Genomic DNA, 23,843 nt, shown 5'->3' with positions numbered 1-23,843 from the left:
ACCAAAACGTTGTGAAAATGACACTCAAGATGAGAACAGTAGTTTGATGAATCCATATAATATTTCTTATAAAATTTCAAATAAACTTATTTTTTTAATTCTGTTATTAAAAGTACAAATAAAGATTAGTGGTGTTATTTTCATCTGTATGATTTTGTTAATTTTTATTGTATACTTTTCAATAATTTTTTTTTTTCTTACATTTTATTTCAATGAATCACATCACAATAGAAATACTGGAGAACAATAAAAGTGAAGGAACTGATTTGCTTTGTCACTGCTTCTGCTAGCGCTCTGCCAAAAGCTAGGAAGTATGTTAGCTGACTATAACCAAAGAAGCCTTAAAGAAAAAAATGTAGATTAACGCGGCTAAGAGTATTAAAAAAAGTTGTCTGTTGTCTGATTTATGTAGTTCAATGTTGATGACCTCAATTCAATTTTTATAGTGCTGATTTCAATTCTTATTTAGAATTCAGCCTAATTAAAAGGCCAAGGTACAGAAAAATCTGTATGATGTGTGTATCTGCCATGAAATGGAAAATGTCATATTCTAAAAATCACAAAAATTGAAAAATTGTATTTTATAAAGAAAATAATTTTTTAACAATTTAAAGTGATTAATGTAAAACCAGTGGCATTACAGGGCTTATCTCACAAGTTTGAATTATTGTGGACTTATCTGCCTTGTTTTGTTTTTCAAGATGGCAATGCGAGACGGTTCCGTTTTGCTTACTTATAAAATTTGATTTTCTTAGTTAAAAACAAAACTACTTGATCAATTTACGTGGTTTTTGAAATGTGACATTTTTGTTCTGTGACAGGTACACGTACATCAAAGATTTTTCTGTGTTTTTGTTTGTTTATTTGTTTGTTTTTGTTGATTAGGTTTTGTTGATTAGGTTAAATTCCAAATAATAACTCTGATTTCTTCCTGTTAGATTTTAAACTTGGTGTTGTAATTGGACACAACTATATAAAAATTAATTGAAAATCAAGCTGTCAGAGCATGTGGAGAGCAATAGAAATGGAGGGAATATCCTCTTGCCAAATAATGGATGCTTAATTAATAATTAAGAATCTAATATTAACATTGACATTCAATAAACATTCCCTCATCTTCTAATAATTAAAAAAATAAAAAAGAAGCAAAAAACAATTATATAACAAAGTAAGAGTTAAACATCTGCACTGTTATCCTTGTCCAAGATCTTGTAAAGAATATATTTTATGAATAAGTCAAAAATGCTTGGAAATTTGCTTATCAATCTATAATATTCGATATACATCATTGATGCAGAGTTATGCTTTCACTTATTCATTTCGTATAAGTCAGTTGATGGCATTGATTTCCCCGATATCTTTCTAGTTAGAATTCTTACTAGAAAGATATCAGGGACCACATGATGACTACCAACATCCTAAGTGGCTTCAGACTTGGCACACTCAGGTTGTTAGTCCATGTCATTAACCACTTGGCCACCACTCCCTCCTACCTCTCTATTCACAAGATTGTTCAATTGGATTGTTATGGCAGTTTTCAAGAAATTTACTAACCAATTTAATTTGTTTGCTAATAGAGTAATATCTCTTCTTATATATAAAAGGCACTTTGTCTATGTGTGTGTGTATCATTTCGCTCCTTATAGACTTCAAAATGGCTGGATCGATTTTTTTTTTTTTTTAATTTTATGCAAATATACTTTGTGTCTGGGAGTGGTCTTAGATAGGTTATGAATCAGAATACCTCTGATAAGTATCCAAAAATCCGATTAAAGACGGAACAGTCCGATTTTTGCGAAAGTTAACGCCTAATGCAGCCTAACATCACTACTGCATTTGAGAAGTTTATTTCACTGCATAAGCAGAAGGGGCCCGCATATAAAATCAACAGTACGTTCTCTGATAAGATACTTTTAAATTTAAACTCAAGCCATTATATAAAAAATAATTCCATAAAATCAACAGTTGGTTCACTACAGTAGATATATTGTGGCCTAAGTTACTGCCGGGAGGTGTGTGAAACTTCCTCCCGGTGCACCACGATGGGTCCCCGACTGTATCAGGCAATCAATTGATTTGATTACTGCTTTCAATGGCAATAAAAGTATTGGAAGTGTAGAACATTTGTTAATCTTTATTGGATCCCAAGCAATGTCAGATTTTCCTGCTAGAGTATATATATATATATATATATATATATATATTAAATTCTAATTCAATGAATTTCAAAAAACTCTCATTGAAATGAAATGGTTGAGTTTCATACCAAAGAATTTTTGTTATTCTAAGCAAGACAAAGAATGCTTTAGAAAATTAATCTCCTTAACCTATAGGGTTTCGATGTCTACCATCTCATCAGAGGAGAGAAAATATTAGCAAATAGTTATAAAGGTATGCACCCTATTTGCTAAAGTCAGTGAGACATGGAAAGTCAAAGTGAAAATAATACATTTATCAGAAGTCCTGTAGCAGGAGGACTTGTAGAAAAAGGATATGAATGGTTTTGTAGATTCTGCTTGCTTGGTAAAATCCATGTTATACATGAAATATATGTATATATATATATAGAGAGAGAGAGAAATAAAAAAAGGAACAGACCAAGTTATGTGTTCATGAATGTTTCGTCTTTATCCTCTGGATGAATGAAATTAAGAAAACAAAACACCAGTATAAATATTTGAAAACATATTTTTGATGTACCTATTTACAATGCCTCCCCACGGGACAGAGTTAGACACCAGGGTCGTTTTTTAACGTGGAGAAAAGGTACAAAAATAAAAATTGTCTCAGTCGTGAAGGATTTCTCCTCCACCGAAAGAGAACAAGAAATAGAAGTGCAGCATCTGAAGAACAGATACTACACTTTGATCTTGTCCCGAAGGCCAATGTATGAATATTCCATTTCAGAAACGAAGTTGGAAATTCAAAAAGGGGTGGGGGTTAGTTGTGAAAGAGTAAGATTTTTTTTTTTAAATACCGTCCTATAGCCATTTAAAAAGATATGATGCAATTCATATTCCTTTTGGAACAAATATGTCCGTTATAATTCAAATATAGATGTGTAACTGAAATGAAATTGGTGTATTTTTGTGATGTAATTTGACTGATTATATGTATTAATTATTATAGGAGGTGTTTTCTAGAGAGTTAACCTGTATGTGAAATTAAATTATGAATGAATGAATTAAACAGAAGTTTACTTATTAATGGCGATACATTATAGAAACCACTACGTTGTTTAATTGTGCTTGAATTATATATATATATATATATACATACACCCATTTATGTATTTTTTTGTATAAATCAAATGTTTGAAAACTTATCAATCTGTACAACAGTAGTCAATGTACATCATTGATGGCAGAGTTATGCCTTCATTCATTTCGCATGGATCAAATGATTCTACTGTTGGCATTTAATTCCCTGATATCTTTCTAGTTAGAGGGACTCAGTGAAGGTTGTCAACATTCTAAATAAGTGTTTCCATAGAACGAACTGGATTCGAACTTAGCATGCCCCAGAACAAATAAGTGATTTTCTAAACAGAAGTTTTGCAGCACACGAGTCTCCCTTACAAAGATTAAAATTCAAATATAATGTTAGTAAATTTTATGTTTAGAATTCTTATTTTAATTTTGATCAAAATTTGTTGCATTATTTTTTAAAAATTGTCTCAAATTTAAGGTTTTAGTTCAGGGCATTTAAAGGAGAAATTGAAATTAAGGAAATCTTAATATATGTCTAATGACGACTATTCCAAATCGATTCAAATCTGATATATTTGAATTTTCAACTGGTTTTAATGTCCGTGTTATGCTCTTAAAAACCTTTTAAAATACTCCAAAGAAACTGAAATTTTAAGAATATTAATTAATAATATACAACACATATATATATATATATAATATTGTTAAAATTTCATATAAATCAGAGGTGTCTGAATTTTCACAAAGGGTTTCCAGTTACTTTTTTTTCCATAAAACTAAATTAAACCAAATATAGCCCACATTTAGACTGCTGAACATTAGTAGCTGTGTTCCAGAATTTTATAATAATTGGTTAATGAGTTTGACTGAATCCTATACAGTAGGACCCTGGGATACGGCATTAAAAATTAGTAACAAAATACAGTACAGTATATAATACACATGTATATAATCAAATAACATTATAAATAACATTATAAGGTGGGGCAAATACCGTAAGAAGGGGCCAGAAAAAAAATTGTATTCCACATCATAACCTGAAAAAAAGCGTATCCTTGGGCTACCGTATCCCAGGGTTTTACTGTACATAAAAAATATAAACGTAGCTAACTTCATAAAGACAGCAATGAAATTGTTAGACAGTGGGTCCAATGATCCTATGACATGAAAAGGTAAAACTGGAAGTTTGTCTTCAATCTATGATAACTGTGTTGATTTCTTATTTGTATTTATTTTTTGTTTTTCTTTTTTAGTCCCAGCTGGCTGAGCTGGATGAAAAGTACAAGAAAGCGATGATGGGCACAGCCCAGTTGCACAATGAGAAGCAGTCGTTAGTTTACGAGGTCGAACTCCTCAAAGATCAGTTGGAAGAACGAGAGGAAGAAGTCATTGAAAGTCAGCGAGAATTTAGAGATAAATGTAAAGTAAGTAATAAAAAATAAATAAATTCATAGAAAAACTAATGGAAGTTGATTCACATGTTTCCAAATTCATGGCCATGTGTTTTTTTTTTATATTTATTTTATTTTATTTTTTCAACTTTTAATGTATTTTTGGGTTCTTGTCCAGAATTTCTCTATAATCACTCCTCAGTTATTCATTAAATTTACTTTTCTTATTTAAAAATAAAACTACTTGGAATATGATCTTTTCATTACATCACAGGTATTTGCATTAGACGGATTCTTTATTTTTTATTTTTATTTTTTAATATAGGGAGAGTTCTAGACAAGAACCATAGTTTTTTTCTTTGCCTTTTTTTCACATGTCTCTGTGCAACATCTACAGAAATAATTTATTTACTTTAGACTTGAAAACGTTCAGACCTTCAGAATGCAAAAAAAACTATAAGATGAAAGATAATTCCAAATTTTGGCAGTTTGGGAGGGGGTTGGGTACTACTGTACTGAAACGGCACTAACACTATGAGGGTTTAACCGACTTTCTCTAAAGAAGGAAGTTTCATGGGAATATGACATTCACAAGCAGTCCCCAGTCGCATGTCTATCCCCAACAGAAGCCATGACAACATTAGGTTTTTACAGCTCTTACAAGGAGGTATCGACATTGATGAAAAAAGTTTCTTTCCTAGAACTGCTACTCAGATAACTACAATATAGTTGTTTTCAAGTCCAATGTAAATAAATTCTTGTTGTACTATCCTCTTAAATAATCAAATTCTGCCCAATCATCATTATGGTGTGACACTCATTTACCACTTATCCTTGAGTGGCTTTTGGACCTTGATAAGTAGTGACACCTTGCAAAAATAAATAAATAAAAACAGAAAAAATTTAAAAGCTATTTTATTTAATATTGGTACTAATTGGCTATTTGGCAATAACTTAGCCATTTTTCTTGTGTTCAGTGAATTGCAATTGGAAACATTTGTGTCAGCATCAGTTTTGTGCCATAGAAATACCATGATTACATTATATGTAAATTTGAAACCTGCAGTTTATCTTGAATATGCTTATTTTAATTTTTTTTTTAACTATGAAATTTCACGGCTTCTTTACAATCACATAATGCAAAAGTGCTTTATTATCTTTTTAAATTGTTGGACTTTTGACATGGGTTTTGTGGTGGAGACTTGCCTCACTAAAGCAAGAGGAGACAAATTGTTTCTATATCTGTGAACTTGTTTGTCTGCATTCACTGCATAGCAGTGAACACCCACTAATTGCTTTTATCTAAATTTGGTGCTTGATTTCAATACTGATCATAATGTCACTCCTGTGGTTTCGTCACACTAGGATTTTCTTTGCAAGCGAAATCGCAACTCAAGTTTAAAACTAAAATATTTTATTTTGAGAGGTTACAATGATAATTAGTTTCTCTACAAACTTTCAGTCAGGGCAAACATTGAATACAAACAGTTTCTGTTTTTAAGGTCCCTCTGTCTCTCAGGCCAATAAAGGCTAAACTAATCTATTTTGCCTGTTTTGCTGAAATATATATAGATATTGCTGTCATTTAAGATTATTTGAGAATGATGGACTGTTTTATCACTGGACATAAAAATCTTACTAACCAAGCTATTATCTGGAGTGGACATTAATTCTATAAGATCTGAAGTGGTCTGATTTCTACGCATGAACCTTCATATCCAACAGAATATTATTTTAAAGATGCCGGGCAATTTCTAGGGTGGTTTTTCTTCTTAGCTAAATATTTTTCTACTGCAGATATGCCATTTGTGTCATGCATATACGCATCACATTGAACATGCAGCATCGTGCATGTTTACTTATGTGTTTAGAGACATGGTAAACTTCCAAGGTGAATGGCAGCAAAGTCATGATGAAATGGCACAGCTCATGCATCATCGGTCAAAACGAGGCTAACTCCATTGCAAGATTTTTGTTTCTCACTTGAAACCGTGGAGGAGGGTAGTTTTGAATTGAGAAGCAGTTTACTTTTGCGATTAGTGCAAACTAGACTCATGATTTGAAGAAAGAAAGAAAAAAAAGAAGATACAGAGGTAGAAAGCGTGAGGGCTTCAAATTGAAGGAGAAAAGAAGCTGAAAACTTGAAGATGAAGGAGATCTCCACAAAGTCAACTAAAATAACAGTTCACCAACTGGCACAAAAGATGAAAAAGAAAATGGTGAAACAGCTCAAAACGAAAACTATCAGAAGATACGAGCTAAAGAAGTGGTTGGATAAAATACTACTTAGTTTTAAGTGACTCTCTTCTGGAGGTAGAATGTTCAATCCTCAGTGCAGGCAATACTAAGAATATAATTGCGAATTACCTAAGAATTCTACCCAGTCATGACTGATGGAATGAGAGTATGCTACTCCCGTAGATTAAATAAAGAATTCTGTTAAGTTCCATACAGATTTCTGAGTTTAACATGATACACTTCAAGAAGATCGGAGGTTAGACGTTGTGAGAATAACACTCAAAATGATAACAGTAGTTCAAAAAATGATTTAAAAAAAAAAAAAACAAGTCAAACCTGTGAACTGAAGTTGTACCTTTTCCAAAAACGTAATTTTATAAACAAAAGTTTCAAATATTTTATTCGGAATCTTTTTGAACTTATTTCAGATCCAACATAGATCATCATATTACAAAGCACAAGGCAGCAAAACAAACTCTAAAATTGGAATCTACAAAAGGACAAAATTCCTGCCACAAGTTTAAAACCAATAATTAACAAATATCAAATAAGAGTTAGGAAATGATCACTGTTTCCTCCTACCTACAGCTTTGTTTTTTTTTTTTTTTTTTTTTTCAAAACTAAGATCAATAGACGTCTCCTGTCTTTTTAATAATCATCTTTCATTCTTGTTAGCCTCTTGCATCAAGTGGCCTCATGCCTTGTCCATAAAAAGTCTGCTTTCTAGAACTCTGAGCTTGTGGAGCTCTCTTCCTGCTAACTGTTTACCTCCTACCTATATCCTTGGTCTTTTAAATACTAAGGTCAATTGATATCTCCTGTCTTTGTAATAATCGTCTTTCATTTTTGTTAGCTCCTTATTTCAAGTGACCTCATGCCTGGTCTTGAGCGATTTCCATTAAAAAGATGTAGAACTTTTGCATCAATAATAATTACTAACGATTACTACGATATTGTTCCAATGATGACTGTACATGCAGTAACCCTTATCCCCGAGTAGCCTCCGGGCCTTGATAAGTGGTGACTTCCATGTAAAAAAAAAAAATTATATGCAATAAAAGAACAAATTGTACAAAAGAATGATAATCCTTCTAAAATGACCAGAAAAGAATGAGTGATATTATCAAGACTGCATATAGGACACCCAAATATCACTTGTTCTGATTTTCTTGATAGGGAAGCAGCTCTAGTGTGCATACCATGCCATTATATCTGCACAATATGTCATGTATTGACAAATTGTCTGGATCTAGAACAGGCTCAACAAAAATATTAATCCACCTCAAATAAATCCAGGCGAACAAAATATTTGGATTATTAAAAGTAGCTGGTGCTTACAACAGAATCTAATAGATGATGTAATTTTTTAAAACTTTCAATGGCTGATATATTGAAACACAAAGAAAACACGAATAAGAGGCAAGAACTTGAAATTTTTTTCAATTTTATATCAGCATAGTTTATTTTGTTTGGCAGCATAACAATTTATTATTCAAGGGACATAACTCTTCTCAGAATATCTTTGAGGCAAAAAAATATCTTTCAGGCAAGAGTTAAACTTGTTTTCATATTCTTGAGATAAATCTATTTTCATCTAAAAGCTACTTAAAAAAATGTTTGATTTTCCCATTGAAATTTACTTAAAATTTGAAGCTCAAATATCACCAAAATTCACCATAGTTTTTGATTTTATGTACATTTTGTTTGTTTTTTTTTGGGGTTTTTTTTTTTTAGTAAAATTTCACATACATATAATTTTAATATTAGTAAATGTTTTCATGGTTTTCAAAAATTGTCACTTTCATTTATGTATACAAGACTGCCATTACTTTTTAGAAATTCAATGAATTACCATCCTGTTCTAACACTTGTCTTTTTTTTTCTTTGCAGGAATTAGAATCTAAAAAACGATCCTACCGTGATTTAGAGATAGAATTTAAAAATTTAAAGTTTCAAATTGAACAAAGAGATAAGTTAATTGAGGTAAGTATTAACCATTTCAATCTTTTTTTGTTTAGTGTGTGTATATATATATATATATATATATATATATATATATATATATATATATATTAAAGTATATGCGTAAGATATCGGTTCCAAATAATAAGAAAATTAAGAAGTAGAATTTTAGCGATAAACTTCATTTCTTTCTCACATTTCCAATTATCCATTGGGCTACTACCATTTTGAGCTATTACTTGTATTCATTCTAGGAAAACTTTAAATTGACAAACTGAGTTATCTACCATTTTACATAAATCTTGTAAATAACAGATGCAAAATGATGTCATTTCAACATATAATCGGAAATATGAGAAAAAAATTGTAGGAAAAACTGTAACTTACCTAACTAGTGTGTGTATGTGTGCTTTGTAGGGTTCGGTTGCTTGACAAAAAAAAAATGGTGACACACAGTTGCTTTTGTGCTTGACGATCACGTGTGAGTAGCGCAAACTCTCGCCACAAATGAGACTATATCAGGCAGATAAAAGGCATTCTGGAAGGAATGGGAGGTTGAGTTGAAAGAAGGCATACTACGGAGACCAACATATGCAACAGATTGTATAAGTCAATTAGAAAAAGTAAATGAAAAAGATATCATTAGGGATTTCTTTTTTTTTTTTCTCTTATCATTCATCCATGAGCAGTCACACAAGATTGAAGCCATTACAATGCAATATTTTGAAAAAAAAAAAATTATTTGTTTATGTTCTAAATTTTCTGTGATATCTTGCTTTCATCCACATATTGTTTTAAACAGTGATTTTAAATTTTCAAGTCTCAAAGAGGTTGCATGACAATGTGAATTGATTAAAATGATTTTGTTTTCTCTTTGGAAGTGTTTAAATTTTAATGAATTTGGAATTTAAGAAAGTTACTATAATATCAGAATATTTTTATTACAGCTCTAATCCCACATTATTGTAAAATTTTGTGTTATATATATATATATATATATTACAGTAGAAAAATGCGATCATGAAAAGTAATATGGTTAGGCTTAAACATGGAAAAGAAAAGGACAAGATATTCTAGTAAAAAATATAATAAATTTATAACTTAAAATAATGCAGCATTAAGAATTGATTATATAATGTTATAAATTGAATTTTTAAAATTCTTAATGCTGCAATATTTAATTTATTATATTTTTTACTAGAACATATTGTCCTTTTCTTTTCAAGTTTTAACAACTAGTCCTTTACTTTTCCATGTTTAAGCTTAACCATATTACTTTTCATGCTCGCATTTTTCTATTGTAATCCATTATTTTTCCAGACTTCCAGTAAATATTTATTTGTTCTTTGTATAATTTCAGTCTTATTTTTTTGCCCCCATAAACATAACATACACATATGTAATAACAATGTACGGCACTCGTCTGTTTTCAATAAAATCCTCCCCAATTATCTCCCTTTAATTCTTTCATTCTCTGTTTCACTTGTTACTTCTCTTTTCGTGAGAGTGGTGAATTGGTAGCAACAGTAGTCACTGAAGCGACATGGTTGCTATGGAAACCAGTCATAAAAAAACGTTGCTCACCTCCTTATGCTATTTTATGATTTTGTACACCAGTAAATTCATCATAAGTTTTGTTTTACTGAACGAAAATTCAAATTTTTTTTTTCACAATAAAGCTGAGAAGGTGATCTATGAACTGTAATAATTGTTTGAAATTTGGCCAAAAAATGAGTGAGTGGTGAAGCTTTAAAGCAGTTCTAAATGACTAAAACTGACACTTAACCATATATTCAAACACGCTAGTGCTTGAATGAGATATATATATATATATATATATATATATATATATATATATTTAGTAGAAATGGTAATTAATAAAAACTGAAGAAAGTGCTCAATACTGTTGTAAAGCAAATACGCGTTTTATTTTTTATTACCGTATCTTTCTGTTAAGTTACATTATTGTTTCAGCTACCCGGCCGTTTTTTTGGCCGTCTGAAGCTTCCTTAGATTTTTACAGAAATTTCTGTAAAAGTATGAGGAAGCTACAGACGGCCAAAAAAACGGCCGGGTAGCTGAAACAATAATGTAACTTAACAGAAAGATACGGTAATAAAAAACAAAACGTGTGTGTGTATATATATATATATATATATATACACACACATTGTTTGTTTTTATAGAAACATTTAGGTATCGCTACCCATTCATGAGTATGTTTCAATCAATTAATTATAGATAACTAGAGACTTCATGACGCGATGTTGTGTTTCCAAAAGTTCAGTCTCTAGTTATCTATAACTAGTTGAAACATACTCACGAATGGGTAGCGATGAACAGTATAATCTTATACTACTTTGTATTGATCACTCTTGTATAAACTTCATCATAATTCATTCTCTGAATATTTTTAACTTGGGATAATTATACGCATAAGCACTGATCAACACTGCTGGGGAGCCATGATTTAATATACTGTTTGTTTTTAAATCCTCAAAACAGTGTTTCATGGTAAACAACTGATGCTCCCTTTAAGAACATTGGTACTATTGTATGTAAGTAAAACAATTCAGCAATGCAGGAAATTAATCAACTTACTGATAAAATAATTTTTCAACAAAAGACACTGTTTGCTTTTATAGTTTTACAGGTTTTAAAAAACTTTCACGACTATATATATATATATATATTACACATATCTTTATTTAATGCATATTTTCAGGAAAATGGTCTTGCTATAATCATATCGGATGAGGGTAAATGGACCCTAGTGAAGGCCTCAGCTCCCAATGGTCCCCTGACAGCTGGCCTGCCTACAATGGGAATGGTGAATTCACGGTTAGCCAGTGAAATGGACCCGTCCTTAGGTACACAAAAGCTATCCTCTAAGTGTCTTGCATCAAGTAACAATACTACTGTACCTTATACAAGCAGCGGTTTTTCAGCAGCAGCAGCAAATCTTCTTCCACCTACTACTGCCCTTCCCAAACGGTGCAGTGTTGGTGTTCAGGTTTCAATTGATTTGCTCCATTTGATTTCAAATGGAGAAAATGTTAACTCAAATTTTAATGATCTTGAAATGATTTCTTCTCCAAATATTGCTTCAAAATCATTTGTAACAGCCATCGATACTTCCGAAAGTTCTTTTTCCCAATCCAACTTTTCCTCAAGTTTTAACCACATGTCTGATTCTTCCTCACTTTACGTTAACAAAAGTTCCCCACCAAGTTCAATAGCCTTGACCTCTTCTGCGTGGAGTGATGAAGATGAAGAGTTTTATGATGCAGTGAATTCAGTGTCGGATCCCATGTCCCCTAAATTTTTTCCCAAGTCTCCTAAATCACGAAAGAACCGTTCTTTCACAGGCGAGGAACCTCCCTCTTCCCTGATTGAATCCTCGAGTCGTGTAGTGTTTGATGATTCGTGTGAATTGTTTGAAAGTTCGGTTGACGATTCACCCATGATGGATATTTTAGACGAGAGTGTTCGGTCCGCTATGTGTGAGGGTAGTGTCTATGCTCCGTTGAAGGTTAGCAGTGTGGATCCTGTTTCGGATCAAGTAACCTCTATAGCTAATAGCCTCATCAACGATGTCTACAATAGCATTAAGGTAGACCAAGATGGAAACTTAAATGTCATGCCTCCTAATCGTGCTGACAAGAACATATATAACTTAGATCAGAACTTAGAGATTGTCCATCAAGAAAGTTCTCCTGATGATAATAATAATAATAATAATGATGCTGTGGTCCATCAGAGTTTGGAAAATAAGGCTGTTATTATTGACAGCGATGATGACCACATGCCTAACTTTGCATCTTGCCCAGACAATGCCTCTGACGACCAGATGGACACTGACATTGAATATTTCGACGATAGTCCACACGGCGTGAAGCTTGTTGCAAAACAAGGCGACTCTTCTTGTGATGACTCGTCAACAGACGAAGAGGTTCTGGATGATGATTTTCTTGTGGGTACAAATGATAGTAATGACGATGACAAAATTAATTTCTATGGTAATGTTGTCTCTTCGACTCCGAATAAAAAGATGCGGAAAGGTTACAAATATAAAACCAAATCTGCCGTTGATCCTATCATGCCGAATATTAACATATCAAGCAATTCTAATTCGTATGAAACTAGTATTGGCGGGGATGACTGTCACAATGAGGAGCCAGTGCATGTCCTTTCTCTTCAAGATGTACCTGTAGATAGTCTGCTTTCCCTGAGAGACCCTGTTGATGATAAAAAACCTGAGGAATTACCTAGTCAGATGGACCAAATGACTGTAAGGTCATCGATAGGCGATGATGTTAAAGAAAACCTGCATTTAGTCAAACCAGATGAAGCTGATGCATCTAACGTAATGGAGGCAGATGAATTGTCTTCTAAAACTGCATCTTCTGAAGCTGATGCTTCTAAACCATTCAAAGATGAAACTTGTATCTCAAATGAGACAGTTACACCAACATCGCCCAATGAGACAACTGAAGATGATATGACAGATGCCCTGACATCATTATTATCAAATGGTAACGCTCTTACAGCAAACCAAACTTTGGTAGAAGGTCAGGTTGAAGAGCAATCTAGCAGACCATCTGATGCTCTACTTTATGATTCTGATGCGACTATACCATTTTCAGAAAATAAATCTGATAAGGTGTCTGATGAAGATATGTTTGCTAATAATATGGCAACAAATCCTCACGTTGACAATACGTATCTGATTGACGGCAAAACAGAGCTTGATGAAAAACTGGTTAAAAGTCCTTCAGTTTCTGGAGACGATAATATTGAAAAGGCTAACTTAGAAGGAGACCATATTGAAGATGTTTTGTGTGGTTCTGAAACCTCCCTCATCAAGCAGAAAAATGAAGAGGCAAAAATATCTGACAAGGACAAAGAAGAGACAGAAAATATTTGCTCTGGCTTGAAAGCAAGTACGAGTGTGTGTTCTGGAGCTCTGCAGGATGTCTTGGAAGGCAGGACTCTTATTGACACAAATAACAACGAAGGTCAGCAAAATTTATTAGGGAAAGAAATGACCCTTCAAATGACTAGTGATGCAGTTGCGCATCCCATTTCCTCTCAAATTTCCGAGATCTCTGAGTCGAGTGATAATCCAAGCATGCATTTAACCGAAGACAATGCTCGCTCGACTAGAGATGAAAAAGTCTCTTCCATTGTTTCTGACCTTGGGGATACTTCGGACGAGGATGTTGAAGATGATGATGATGCAGCTCAGTTGAAATATACTGATGACGATCTCTTTGAAATCCTTGATTCCCCAATGCACCGCCCCTCAAACATGATTGCTCAAAGCAATTCTTCGCCTGACCTCCCTCGTTCGGCCTCCGGTTCGGATGATCCGTTGGTGGTAAATCAAACGGCAGCCGATGATGGACAAATTCAGAATCCAGTTTCTCAAAAGAACAAAAAAGCTGCTGGCTCTAAAAAACTCTTTGATCATTTTAAACCGTGGAAGAAGAAAGGAAAAGGTTCCAAAAAGTGATTGTTCATGGAGTCAGAAATAAAAGTAGGAAATTTGTACATGTAGACCCTGTTCTGCCCCCCACCCCGTGTGATTCTACTCTTTTTAGGTGATTACATATAAACACTCTGAAAAACTTTACATCAAAAACAGGACAAAAAATGTTTTTTAGAATTTGATGTGGGGGATCAGTTTCATATATAAATTCAATACGATATGATCACTTATTTTGGGGCCAGAAAATTCTAACCAAATGTTTTAAAGACGTATGATAAAGGGCATGCATAATGAAATCCGAAGGTGTTTACTCAGATTGACACTTATGGCGGCATTTAACATTAAAGAAAATACAGAAATGTCTGTATGCTGTACGTACCAGTCATGGGACGAAGATGAAAAATTAAAAAATTACGTAATTTAATCAAGTAGTTTTATTTCAATTAAATTTTACCCAGTTTCAATGAGAGTGGAAGAAATGAAATCAATGCATGACAAGGGGAGACAATCCAAATGCACGTGGAAACTGTCAAAATGATCACTTATGTTCTCTAGAGAAACATGGCCTTGTTGGTCATTTAAAAGAGCCAAATTTGTTTCTCATTAATTAAAGAACGTACTTGATCAATTTTTGTGATTTTTTTTTTTTTTTTTTTAAATTTTTTTTTATATACAATCTTCATTCCGTGGCAAGTATGTACAACATAATAATTTTTTTTTTTTTTTTTTTTTTTCGCTATAAGTGTTAATCTGAATAAGCACCAATCATAATTTTAAATGTATGCATATGTCAAAGGTCTATGATTTTTAAAAAAATAGCCTGGAAACCTTTTATCCAAAAAACTTTTTTTCTTTTAAATTAAAGAAATATTATAACATGCTCTCCCTAAGTCCGAATGGCAGCAGATATCACGCCCCCCCCCCTTTTTTTTACAATCTAAAATTAGAAAATAGCTGTTGTTGGAAAGTTGGCAATTAGTTTACGTTAAAATGTATATGCTAAGTATATCCATAATTCTAAAGTGTAAAATTTTATTTTTTTATTTTTACTGAAAGGTTTTTCTAAGTGTTTACTCATAATTGCCAAAAAATAAAGTAGAATCTCAGTTTTCGTTTTGAGTGAACCAGCATTTAATCTTAATGTACAATAATATTCTAAACATTCTGCCTGTATGTTGTATGTATGATATGATATGATATGATAGTGATAGTATGTTGTATGATGTGATAGTATGTTGTATGATGTGATAATATGTTGTATGATGTGATAGTATGTTGTATGATGTGATAGTATGTTATGATAGTATATTGTATGTATGATGTGATAGTGTGCCTCTCCCATAGTTTTGAAAGCAATGTCTCATTCTTGTTCAATTTTTGGCGAGAATAAATATTCCAATAGACATAAACTCTTAAAATCTCAGTGTAATAGTTTTTGTGAATATTTTTTTTTAAATTTTACTTACAACATAATATTGTGACTGTCACCATTTTGATTATGTGTGTATTAATCTAAGGTAGCGCAAAACATTCACTATTTTCAATGTCAGAGTGATTCAAGAACATTATTATGAATCCTTAGTGAACCTAAACATTTAAGATGGGGAGCATTTTTTCCTGCCAAAGTTTAACACTCACACATAAACAAGAGATCAATACTCACAATTGTGCCACGTAATAAGTAAACTTTTAAATAATTTTTTTTAAGTAATTGTTATTGAAGTACACTGATATTTAAAGAATCTTAGTCTATTGGAGTTTTAGTCTATCAGAGTATTTATATAAAAGTTTGGTCGATTTAAAAAAAAAAAAAAAAAAGTCGGTTCTTCTCCAGTTAAACCTGATAAAAAAAAATACAAAAAAATCTTTATGATGTAAGTACCCATCACAAAACAAAAATGCCATATTCCAAAAATCACATAAATTGATCAAGTAGTCCTTGTTTTTTATTAAGAAAATAAAATTTTATAAGGAAGCTAGCATGGTGGTTCACTTTGATATCGTCAATAAATAAAGAGACAACACAATTCGAACTACAGAGATCAAAATCAGTCTTGTATTGACTATGATTTATAATTAAAAAAATCTTCAAAAACAAATTTATATATATATATATATATATATATTACTCAATTTATGTTTTTTGAAGTATGACATTTTCATTCCATGACTGGTATGTACATCATAAATATTTTTCTGTAATGTTTTTTTTTTAATTATTATTAGGTCAAATTTTGGAAAGCAACCAATTTTTAAAATTCTAATTAAAGTGTGGATGCTTGCCAGGTACTTTGGTGCTTTACCAATTTTCCTGAATAGTGCCTGGTTCCATTTATGTTTAACCAAACATTTTATTTTATTGATTATGCTCAACTAGTTCTTCTGATCTCTCCCTAACATTTATCAAAATGCTTAAAATATATTTTTATTTTTTTTATTATTTTATCATTACTATATAAAAAATGTTCACAGATTTAAATTTATATAAACAAAAAAGTTTACATTTTTTCTTTTTTGTAAAATCAAAACCATTTATTTGAAGAAAAATCTTGATTATTGGGACTAAATTTGAATTAATTTATTTTTTTATAAATATAAAGAAGGTAAAAGAAAGCAATTTTATTTTATCTATGCAAATTTATTTAATTGTTTTTAAAAAATTTAACTTTTTGTGCCTGCAAACATTCTGTTTATTTCTAAAGTTTGATAATATTTGGTACTTAATTGAAGAAACGAGGAAAGTTAAAAAAAAAAAAAGGGTATTTTTTTTTTTAATCATTATTGTTATTTGATTTTTTTATAGATAAAACCAAATCATCCCTATCCTTTCTTTTTCATATATATATATATATATATATATATATATATATATATATATAAAGAGAGAGAGAATTATAAAGATAAATATTATCTTAAAATCAGAACCTATCAAGATAATAAAAAGCTCAGTATACTAGGTAAGGCAATTACAGAAATAAGGAAATTTGATGTTGACAAATAAAATAGAATAAATTGCAATATTTTTTTTATATATTTTCAAATTTATGCTAACCAGTGATGCATTTTTTTTTATTAATGTTAATCCTCTGATGAAAAGAGCTTATCTTTGAAAATCCATCTTTAAACTTTTGATGGATCAATAAATGTTGTAATTTATTCAATTTTTTCATCATCAATTTTTTCTAATCCTCCCCCATCTCTCTCTCTCTACACACACACACACACACGTATATACACACACACATATATATATATATATATATATATATATATATATATATATATATATATATATTAGTAAGTTATGAAAATATATGGCAATTAAGCTAGACAGAATCTTCCACATTTTATCCTCATAAGGAATTGTCAGGCTAGAATGCATTCTGTATAGCTAAATTGCCATATATTTTTATAACTTACTGAATCGCTCCACTCGCGTATTAATCATTATTGAAGTAAATACTAAAAATTGATATATAAAATATCTCCTTATAACATTTTATGTAGATACATGAAATAATTACAATGAGCATATATATATATATATACTTATGTCAAGTAAGATACACCGAAATGTTTCATTCTTTATAAGTTCAATGAGCTCTTAATACATGAAAAAAAAAGTTTCTGTGTAGCTTGCTTATCATAAGTTTATATTGTATACTATTACTACGTTCTACTGGTGTATTAGGTACCATTAAAGTAAGTATTGAAATATATATAATATTTGATATGATATAAAAGAAGGAATATAAATATTTTCAATCTTATTTCAATTATTTTGATGGTTAACAGCATAATGCACTTTACATTTGGGTTAATTATATAAAAAAATGTTTTAAAATTGTTGAATTCCAAAAATGTTTTTTTCCGGTGATTATAGTAAAAAAAAATTACTTTTTATGTAATAGATTTTATTGTAGTTGTTTCATTTGACAATTTCTATGTGTGTACATACACACCTACCTATTTTATCTCTAAATTATATATATATATATACATATACACTAATCTTTACTCATGTATTGAGAACTGTTGAAGTAAATACTAAAAATCTATACACAATATATTATATCACCTTATATTATATGTGTATATACATAAAATATATATATATATATATATATGTATACGTTTCCTTTGTATTTACATTTAAACCACAATTTTATTACCTTTCCTTCTGTTTACATCCACATGCTCATATTTTTTTTTAAGCGAACATTGGTCCGTGTAATTGGGCCCTTAAGTCCACCCTTTTTTTCTTGGTCCATGTAATCAGGTTCTTGAGCATAACATTTTATATTTCATTCCCTCTGATCATTTGAGCCCACCTTTTACATCTAGGTCCCTGTCATCATACCTTTCTTGGGTCCATTTTTTTCTTTCTTTATCCATTTGATCATATTTTTGAGCTCATCATTTCTTTACCAGTTCATGTGATTGGGATCTTCTTGAGCCCACCCTTTATTTCTCAATATATGTGATCAGGCTTTTCTAGATATCACTCTTTCTTTATCAGTCTATGTTGTTGGAGTTTTCTTGAGTTTAACTTTTTAACTGTGATTGTACCTTTCTTGAGCTCACCCCTTCTTTATCAGTTCATATGATCTGACTCTTCTTGAGCCTACCCTTTCTTTAAAAGTTCATGTGATTAGACCCTTCCTGTTTATATTCATGTGATATTTCCATTGCTGTGATATATTTCAGCCTTAAATAATGGTTACATGTTTTTCAGCCTTCATTTACCTTCTATCACTGCTACTGTTTCTAATTATGTACAATTCATGGTCATTATGCTCCCTAATCTTTCTGATTATAATGACTCTTTATTTTAATGAACTACTTAACAAAAGACACTCAATTATTCATAGAATTAGTTAAAGAAAATAAATATTTAATTGATTTTATATACATCTAGCTTTACTGATCCAACATTACATTTAAAATTGTTTTGTAAATATTTCTATACTCTATAACCATACCTTCTTGATTAGATTCCATATCTAAGCAAAAAATTTAAAAAAATAAAAAAGGCAAATAAAAAACAATAACTCTTATGAAAAGAATGAGTTATTCTCCTTAGCTGATTTTTCTTTTGGGTGTTTATTTAAGAATGTCTCCATATTAGCAAACTACTGAATCAGATTCAGTTTGTTTATTTTTGTTTTTTTTAATGAATTATACCTTAGTTTTTTGCCAATAACATGGTGCAAAAATAACAAATGAAAATTGCAAGTCAGAATCAAAGTTTGATTTATCAGTTTAAATGGTATTTAGATGTAACTTTTAAAATCCGGTCAACATAATATATATATATATATATATATATATATATATATATATAGGATAAAAAAATAATATAAATGCCCTAGCATATATACTTTTATATAAACTATTTTCCATAGGTGCTAAATTAATCCCTAATTTATCAGCAAGGTGTTCATAGTTGACCTAATGAATATTATCATGGTTTATAAAAATGGCAATATACCAATTTTAATTTCCTATTGTATCTAATGTAGCCATCTATGTACTAATAGTATTGGGAAAAGGTATGAACCACCAATTATTTCCTGGCTATGAGTAAAATAGCCACTTGCGTTCAATTTATAGCATAAATAGGTATTGCGTTTCGGCACTAAAGAGCTCCACGGGAGTTAATTTTTCATAAAACCCATAAACTTAACTTTTTTTTTTATGTTTCAAACTTTTTGAGATGAGAATTAATTTGTATTATTTGGACTAATGTTCTCAACTTGGATTATTAGGATGACTGTTCTACTGGATGTTATTTTGACAAAATTTTAGCCGATGTAACCTCCAATTTCCTTTAGGTGCATCTTGTCAAAGTCAGAAATAGTGTTGACCTTCAGAATCTATGTATAATTTTGACCTGAATCTATTATCTGATTGACAGAAGTAGATTGTTCTTATTCTATCAGCCATGATTAGGTAGAATTCTTAAGTAATTTTTGTTTTATTCTCAGTTAGAACTGCCTGTAATGAGGATTGAATCTTTGACCTCCAGAAGATTGTCAGTTAGAACTGATTGTTACTTAACAATTGTATCCGTTTCACCAAATGTTAATATACAACTTAAAGATTCCTGAGTTTGACAAGACACACATGAAGAAGGTCGAAGGTTACATAGGCCAAAATATTGTGAGAATAACTTCCAAGCATAATCCGAATAATCCAACTAATCCAAACATTTTTCTGTCCTTTTGTACTTTTTTTTACTACACATTTTTTTCTTCTATTCAAAAAAAAAAATGCATAAAGAAAAATAATTTCTCACTTGTACATTTTTCATCATTTTCTTTAGTATCTTTTGATATATTACAAAAAAAAATATGTCCTTTCTATTGATGCTATTATCCATCTCTGTGATTATTTTAAAGTTTCTTTGGCTATTTATGTTAAACCAGCATTTCTAATTTTTTTTATCTCTATATATATATTATACTTAAGCTATGTCAAATATATCAGTCATTTCCCATGAATAATAAATTATCATTTATTTTATCAGTAACCTTTTTTGATCCCTACTCCCTACCAATTTGTTAGTACTCTGACTAAATCATTCGAACACACTTTAATCATTTAAATATAATAATTTCCCACCTGTAATTTTTCAACATCTTTTTTTAATTTTTTTGAAAATTTTATTCAAGTAACTCTGCATTCCAAAACAAAAACCTTATTCTTGTCTGACTATGCTTAGCCTTTTGGCTGGAATGAGAGTGTAGTATCTGTTCTGATACTGCACTTCATCTTTCTGTTTTCGGTCAGTGAAGGTGAAATCCTTTTAGACCTAAGCAATTAAAAAAAAAATTTGTTCCAATTCAGAGTGCTCCTTTTTGGGGAGCTGAATCTTCTCCACATTAAAAACCGACCTTATGTTTAACTCTGCTCTTGTGGGGAGGCAAGTAAATAGGGACATTATTTTGTGAAGATTTTTTTTAGTTTTCTTATAAAAACAACCTTTCTAACATTTTTTATTTTTGTAGCTTAGACTGAAAGCCATTCCTATAATATGCCTAGACGCCTAATACTTGGTCTTTTACTTGGGGCAAGATTTCCTCGCAGTAGATATTTTTTTAATTGTTAACATGTAACTATCATTGCTCCAAGAAAATTAAATTTTAAAACAGAATTTTAATGCATGAAATTTATTTCCGCTGATATCATAAATTCGCAAGTTAGTTTTTCAGCATTTACTGACCTGCGACTTCCATGAAGTTACTTGGGTTTGCCCGATGGATGACAAGAATAACTGGAAACTGACAAGTAGTTTTCTGGGTATTAAGACATTTTTTTCCAATGTATTAATGAATTTCAGTGGCTGTCACCATTCTTAACGTGGGGGGGGGGTAACAATTTGTGTGTTTTGTAATAATGCTTGCCCTGCTGTTTCCAGTTATTCCCATTATCTGTCGAGCACACCTTTTGTGGAAGTCATAGGTCGATAAATACAGAAGTACCATTTTTTTATATATATATATATATATTTTGTAAATATGTCATGATATTTTTAAGGCTTTCTTTTCATAGAGGCAATCTTTATTCAAGAGATAGTATTTTTTTTTATTTTTCAACAAGTAAAATGAAACAGTGTATTCGATACATTATCCAGTTTTTCTATATTATTAAACTAAAAAGATTGGCATGAAATATATAAAACTAAGCAGCAAGTTTGGTTTATGAAATTAAAACAGTATGAATTACAGTTTTAGTTGATAACAAAAAAAAGAAATAGTTCTGAATGAAACTCAATTTTGGCTTTTATCTGTTTTAATATACTTTATTTTCTGTCCTTAGTCAATGAAAGATAAATTCTTCTAAACTTACACAATTTGAATTTTTGTCACCATCCAAAGTACCCCTTTTGGGGAGCTGAATGTGTCTAATTTTGTCCTTGTAGGTAACTAAATGAGTACTCGGTGACAAAAAAAAATTTGTTCTCTTTACAATACACTTATAAACTTATAATCCAAATTTAATTTATGATACAATACAGGATCTCAGCTGAAATAAATGTGATCGGTTAGAATCCTTATTCAGGCTTAAATTTTTTTCAAATCTATAACAGTGAAATGTTAGCAGCTAAAACTATTTCTGCTGACTCAATGAAAATTTTGCCTCCAGTAAAAGACCCCAAATCTTGGCCTGTTATAGGAATGACCTTGCTCAGACCCCATTTCAATTTTCCCAAAATATATTCCACCATAATTGGAATAATTTAGTTCATAGCCTGCACATATGCAACCTAGTGCTGCCTGTAGATTTAATTCAAGAAACCAATTTTATACGCTTTAGTCTTGAATAATCATATTAGCCTGCTTATATGAAAATATGCTTGAATAGTGCATAGACAGTGATATTTTACTGATATCATAATTTTGGTTTTCATCAACATTGTACTTCCTACATAAGGGGACATAGTCAGAGTAACTTGTCCCTGACTCATTACTCTGCAGCTTTGTGATATTATAGCCTTTTACATTGAATTACATAATCGAGTATTTTCTTAACGTCTTATGCGGTTACATACTTAAGTGTTTGCTGATGTCACCGCCAGCAAAAGTTAGCAACCAAAATATAAATCACCATTATGACTGCTTTATTTTATTGCATATTGATCCAAAGAGGATCTTTCCACACTTTCTGGATACACAATTCTTCCATTTTGTTTGGTGCTTTGCCAATCTTTCCACTGATAGCAATGAAAGGTTTATATTACTGTGAATCTGATCCGTGCAGCATGTTAGAGGCTTACCGCAAGGTCTTTTACTGGGGAAACTCTTCCGAAATGCTCAGTATCCACTGCTTTCAGATTTTTTTTCTGAGAATGGCCAAACCAGATCGTTTTTCTTTTCTTAATAAGATGATGCAGAATGAATGCTTGTTTCGAATAACAAAAATCGAAAAATTGAATTTCAATTAAAAAGTAATGTTATCTACTCAATTGTCATGTTGAAATTAGTAACATATCAAAAATTACAAAAAATGATAAAGTAGAATTAATGAAAATTGTTTTTTAAAGAAATTGCAGATTTTACTTAAATAATAAACAGAAAAGTTCTTATGATAGCAGGGGAGGTAACTGCATGAAGTCAGGTGAGATAACTGCAGTAATGGTGGACCACTGGACTGTGAAAGAGAATGCCTTGTCTAATAATGTAGTAATATGTTACTAATTTCGACAGAAGTAGATATCATTACTTTTAGTTGAAATTCGATTTTTTTTTGTTTTTGTTATTATTCTAAACAAGCACCAGAAAATGTATTGATATTTTTATTAGCAAAGTAGTTCAGTCTGGTAATTTCTGTTTTTTTCTCGGACAACCATGTTTTAGTTCAAGTTTTAAAGTTTTCACGAAATTGTTGCAACTATGAGACCAAAATTAAATTTTTTTTTTTTGTTTTTTTTTGTTTTTGTACCAAAACCAAATTTTAAATTATATATCAATGAAAATTTCCTGTTCTTTAGTTTAAAGGTTCACATAGCACAATGAAAAACCCTGCATTAAATGAACATCTGCTATTTTG

The 23,843-nt window shown here is 30.8% G+C and overlaps 1 protein-coding gene across 4 annotated transcripts in view; it reads left to right on the top strand.

Moving 5' to 3' along the window:
- The window catches only part of LOC145263720 (uncharacterized), a 372,649-nt gene that overhangs the window by 266,289 nt on the left and 82,517 nt on the right, over positions 1 to 23,843 (top strand). For all 4 annotated transcript variants that reach the window (XM_080120684.1, XM_080120683.1, XM_080120685.1 and 1 more), the window contains 3 exons: positions 4,463 to 4,633; positions 8,729 to 8,821; positions 11,526 to 11,670. In XM_080120684.1, the coding sequence (XP_079976810.1) occupies positions 4,463 to 4,633; positions 8,729 to 8,821; positions 11,526 to 11,670 (409 nt within the window). The remainder of the gene's footprint in view (positions 1 to 4,462; positions 4,634 to 8,728; positions 8,822 to 11,525; positions 11,671 to 23,843) is intronic.

The sequence above is a fragment of the Euprymna scolopes genome, chromosome 39 (assembly GCF_053919585.1).
Source record: "Euprymna scolopes isolate OS-2025 chromosome 39, ASM5391958v1, whole genome shotgun sequence".
Taxonomy (NCBI): domain Eukaryota; kingdom Metazoa; phylum Mollusca; class Cephalopoda; order Sepiida; family Sepiolidae; genus Euprymna; species Euprymna scolopes.
This window is presented reverse-complemented; position numbering and strand designations above follow the sequence as displayed.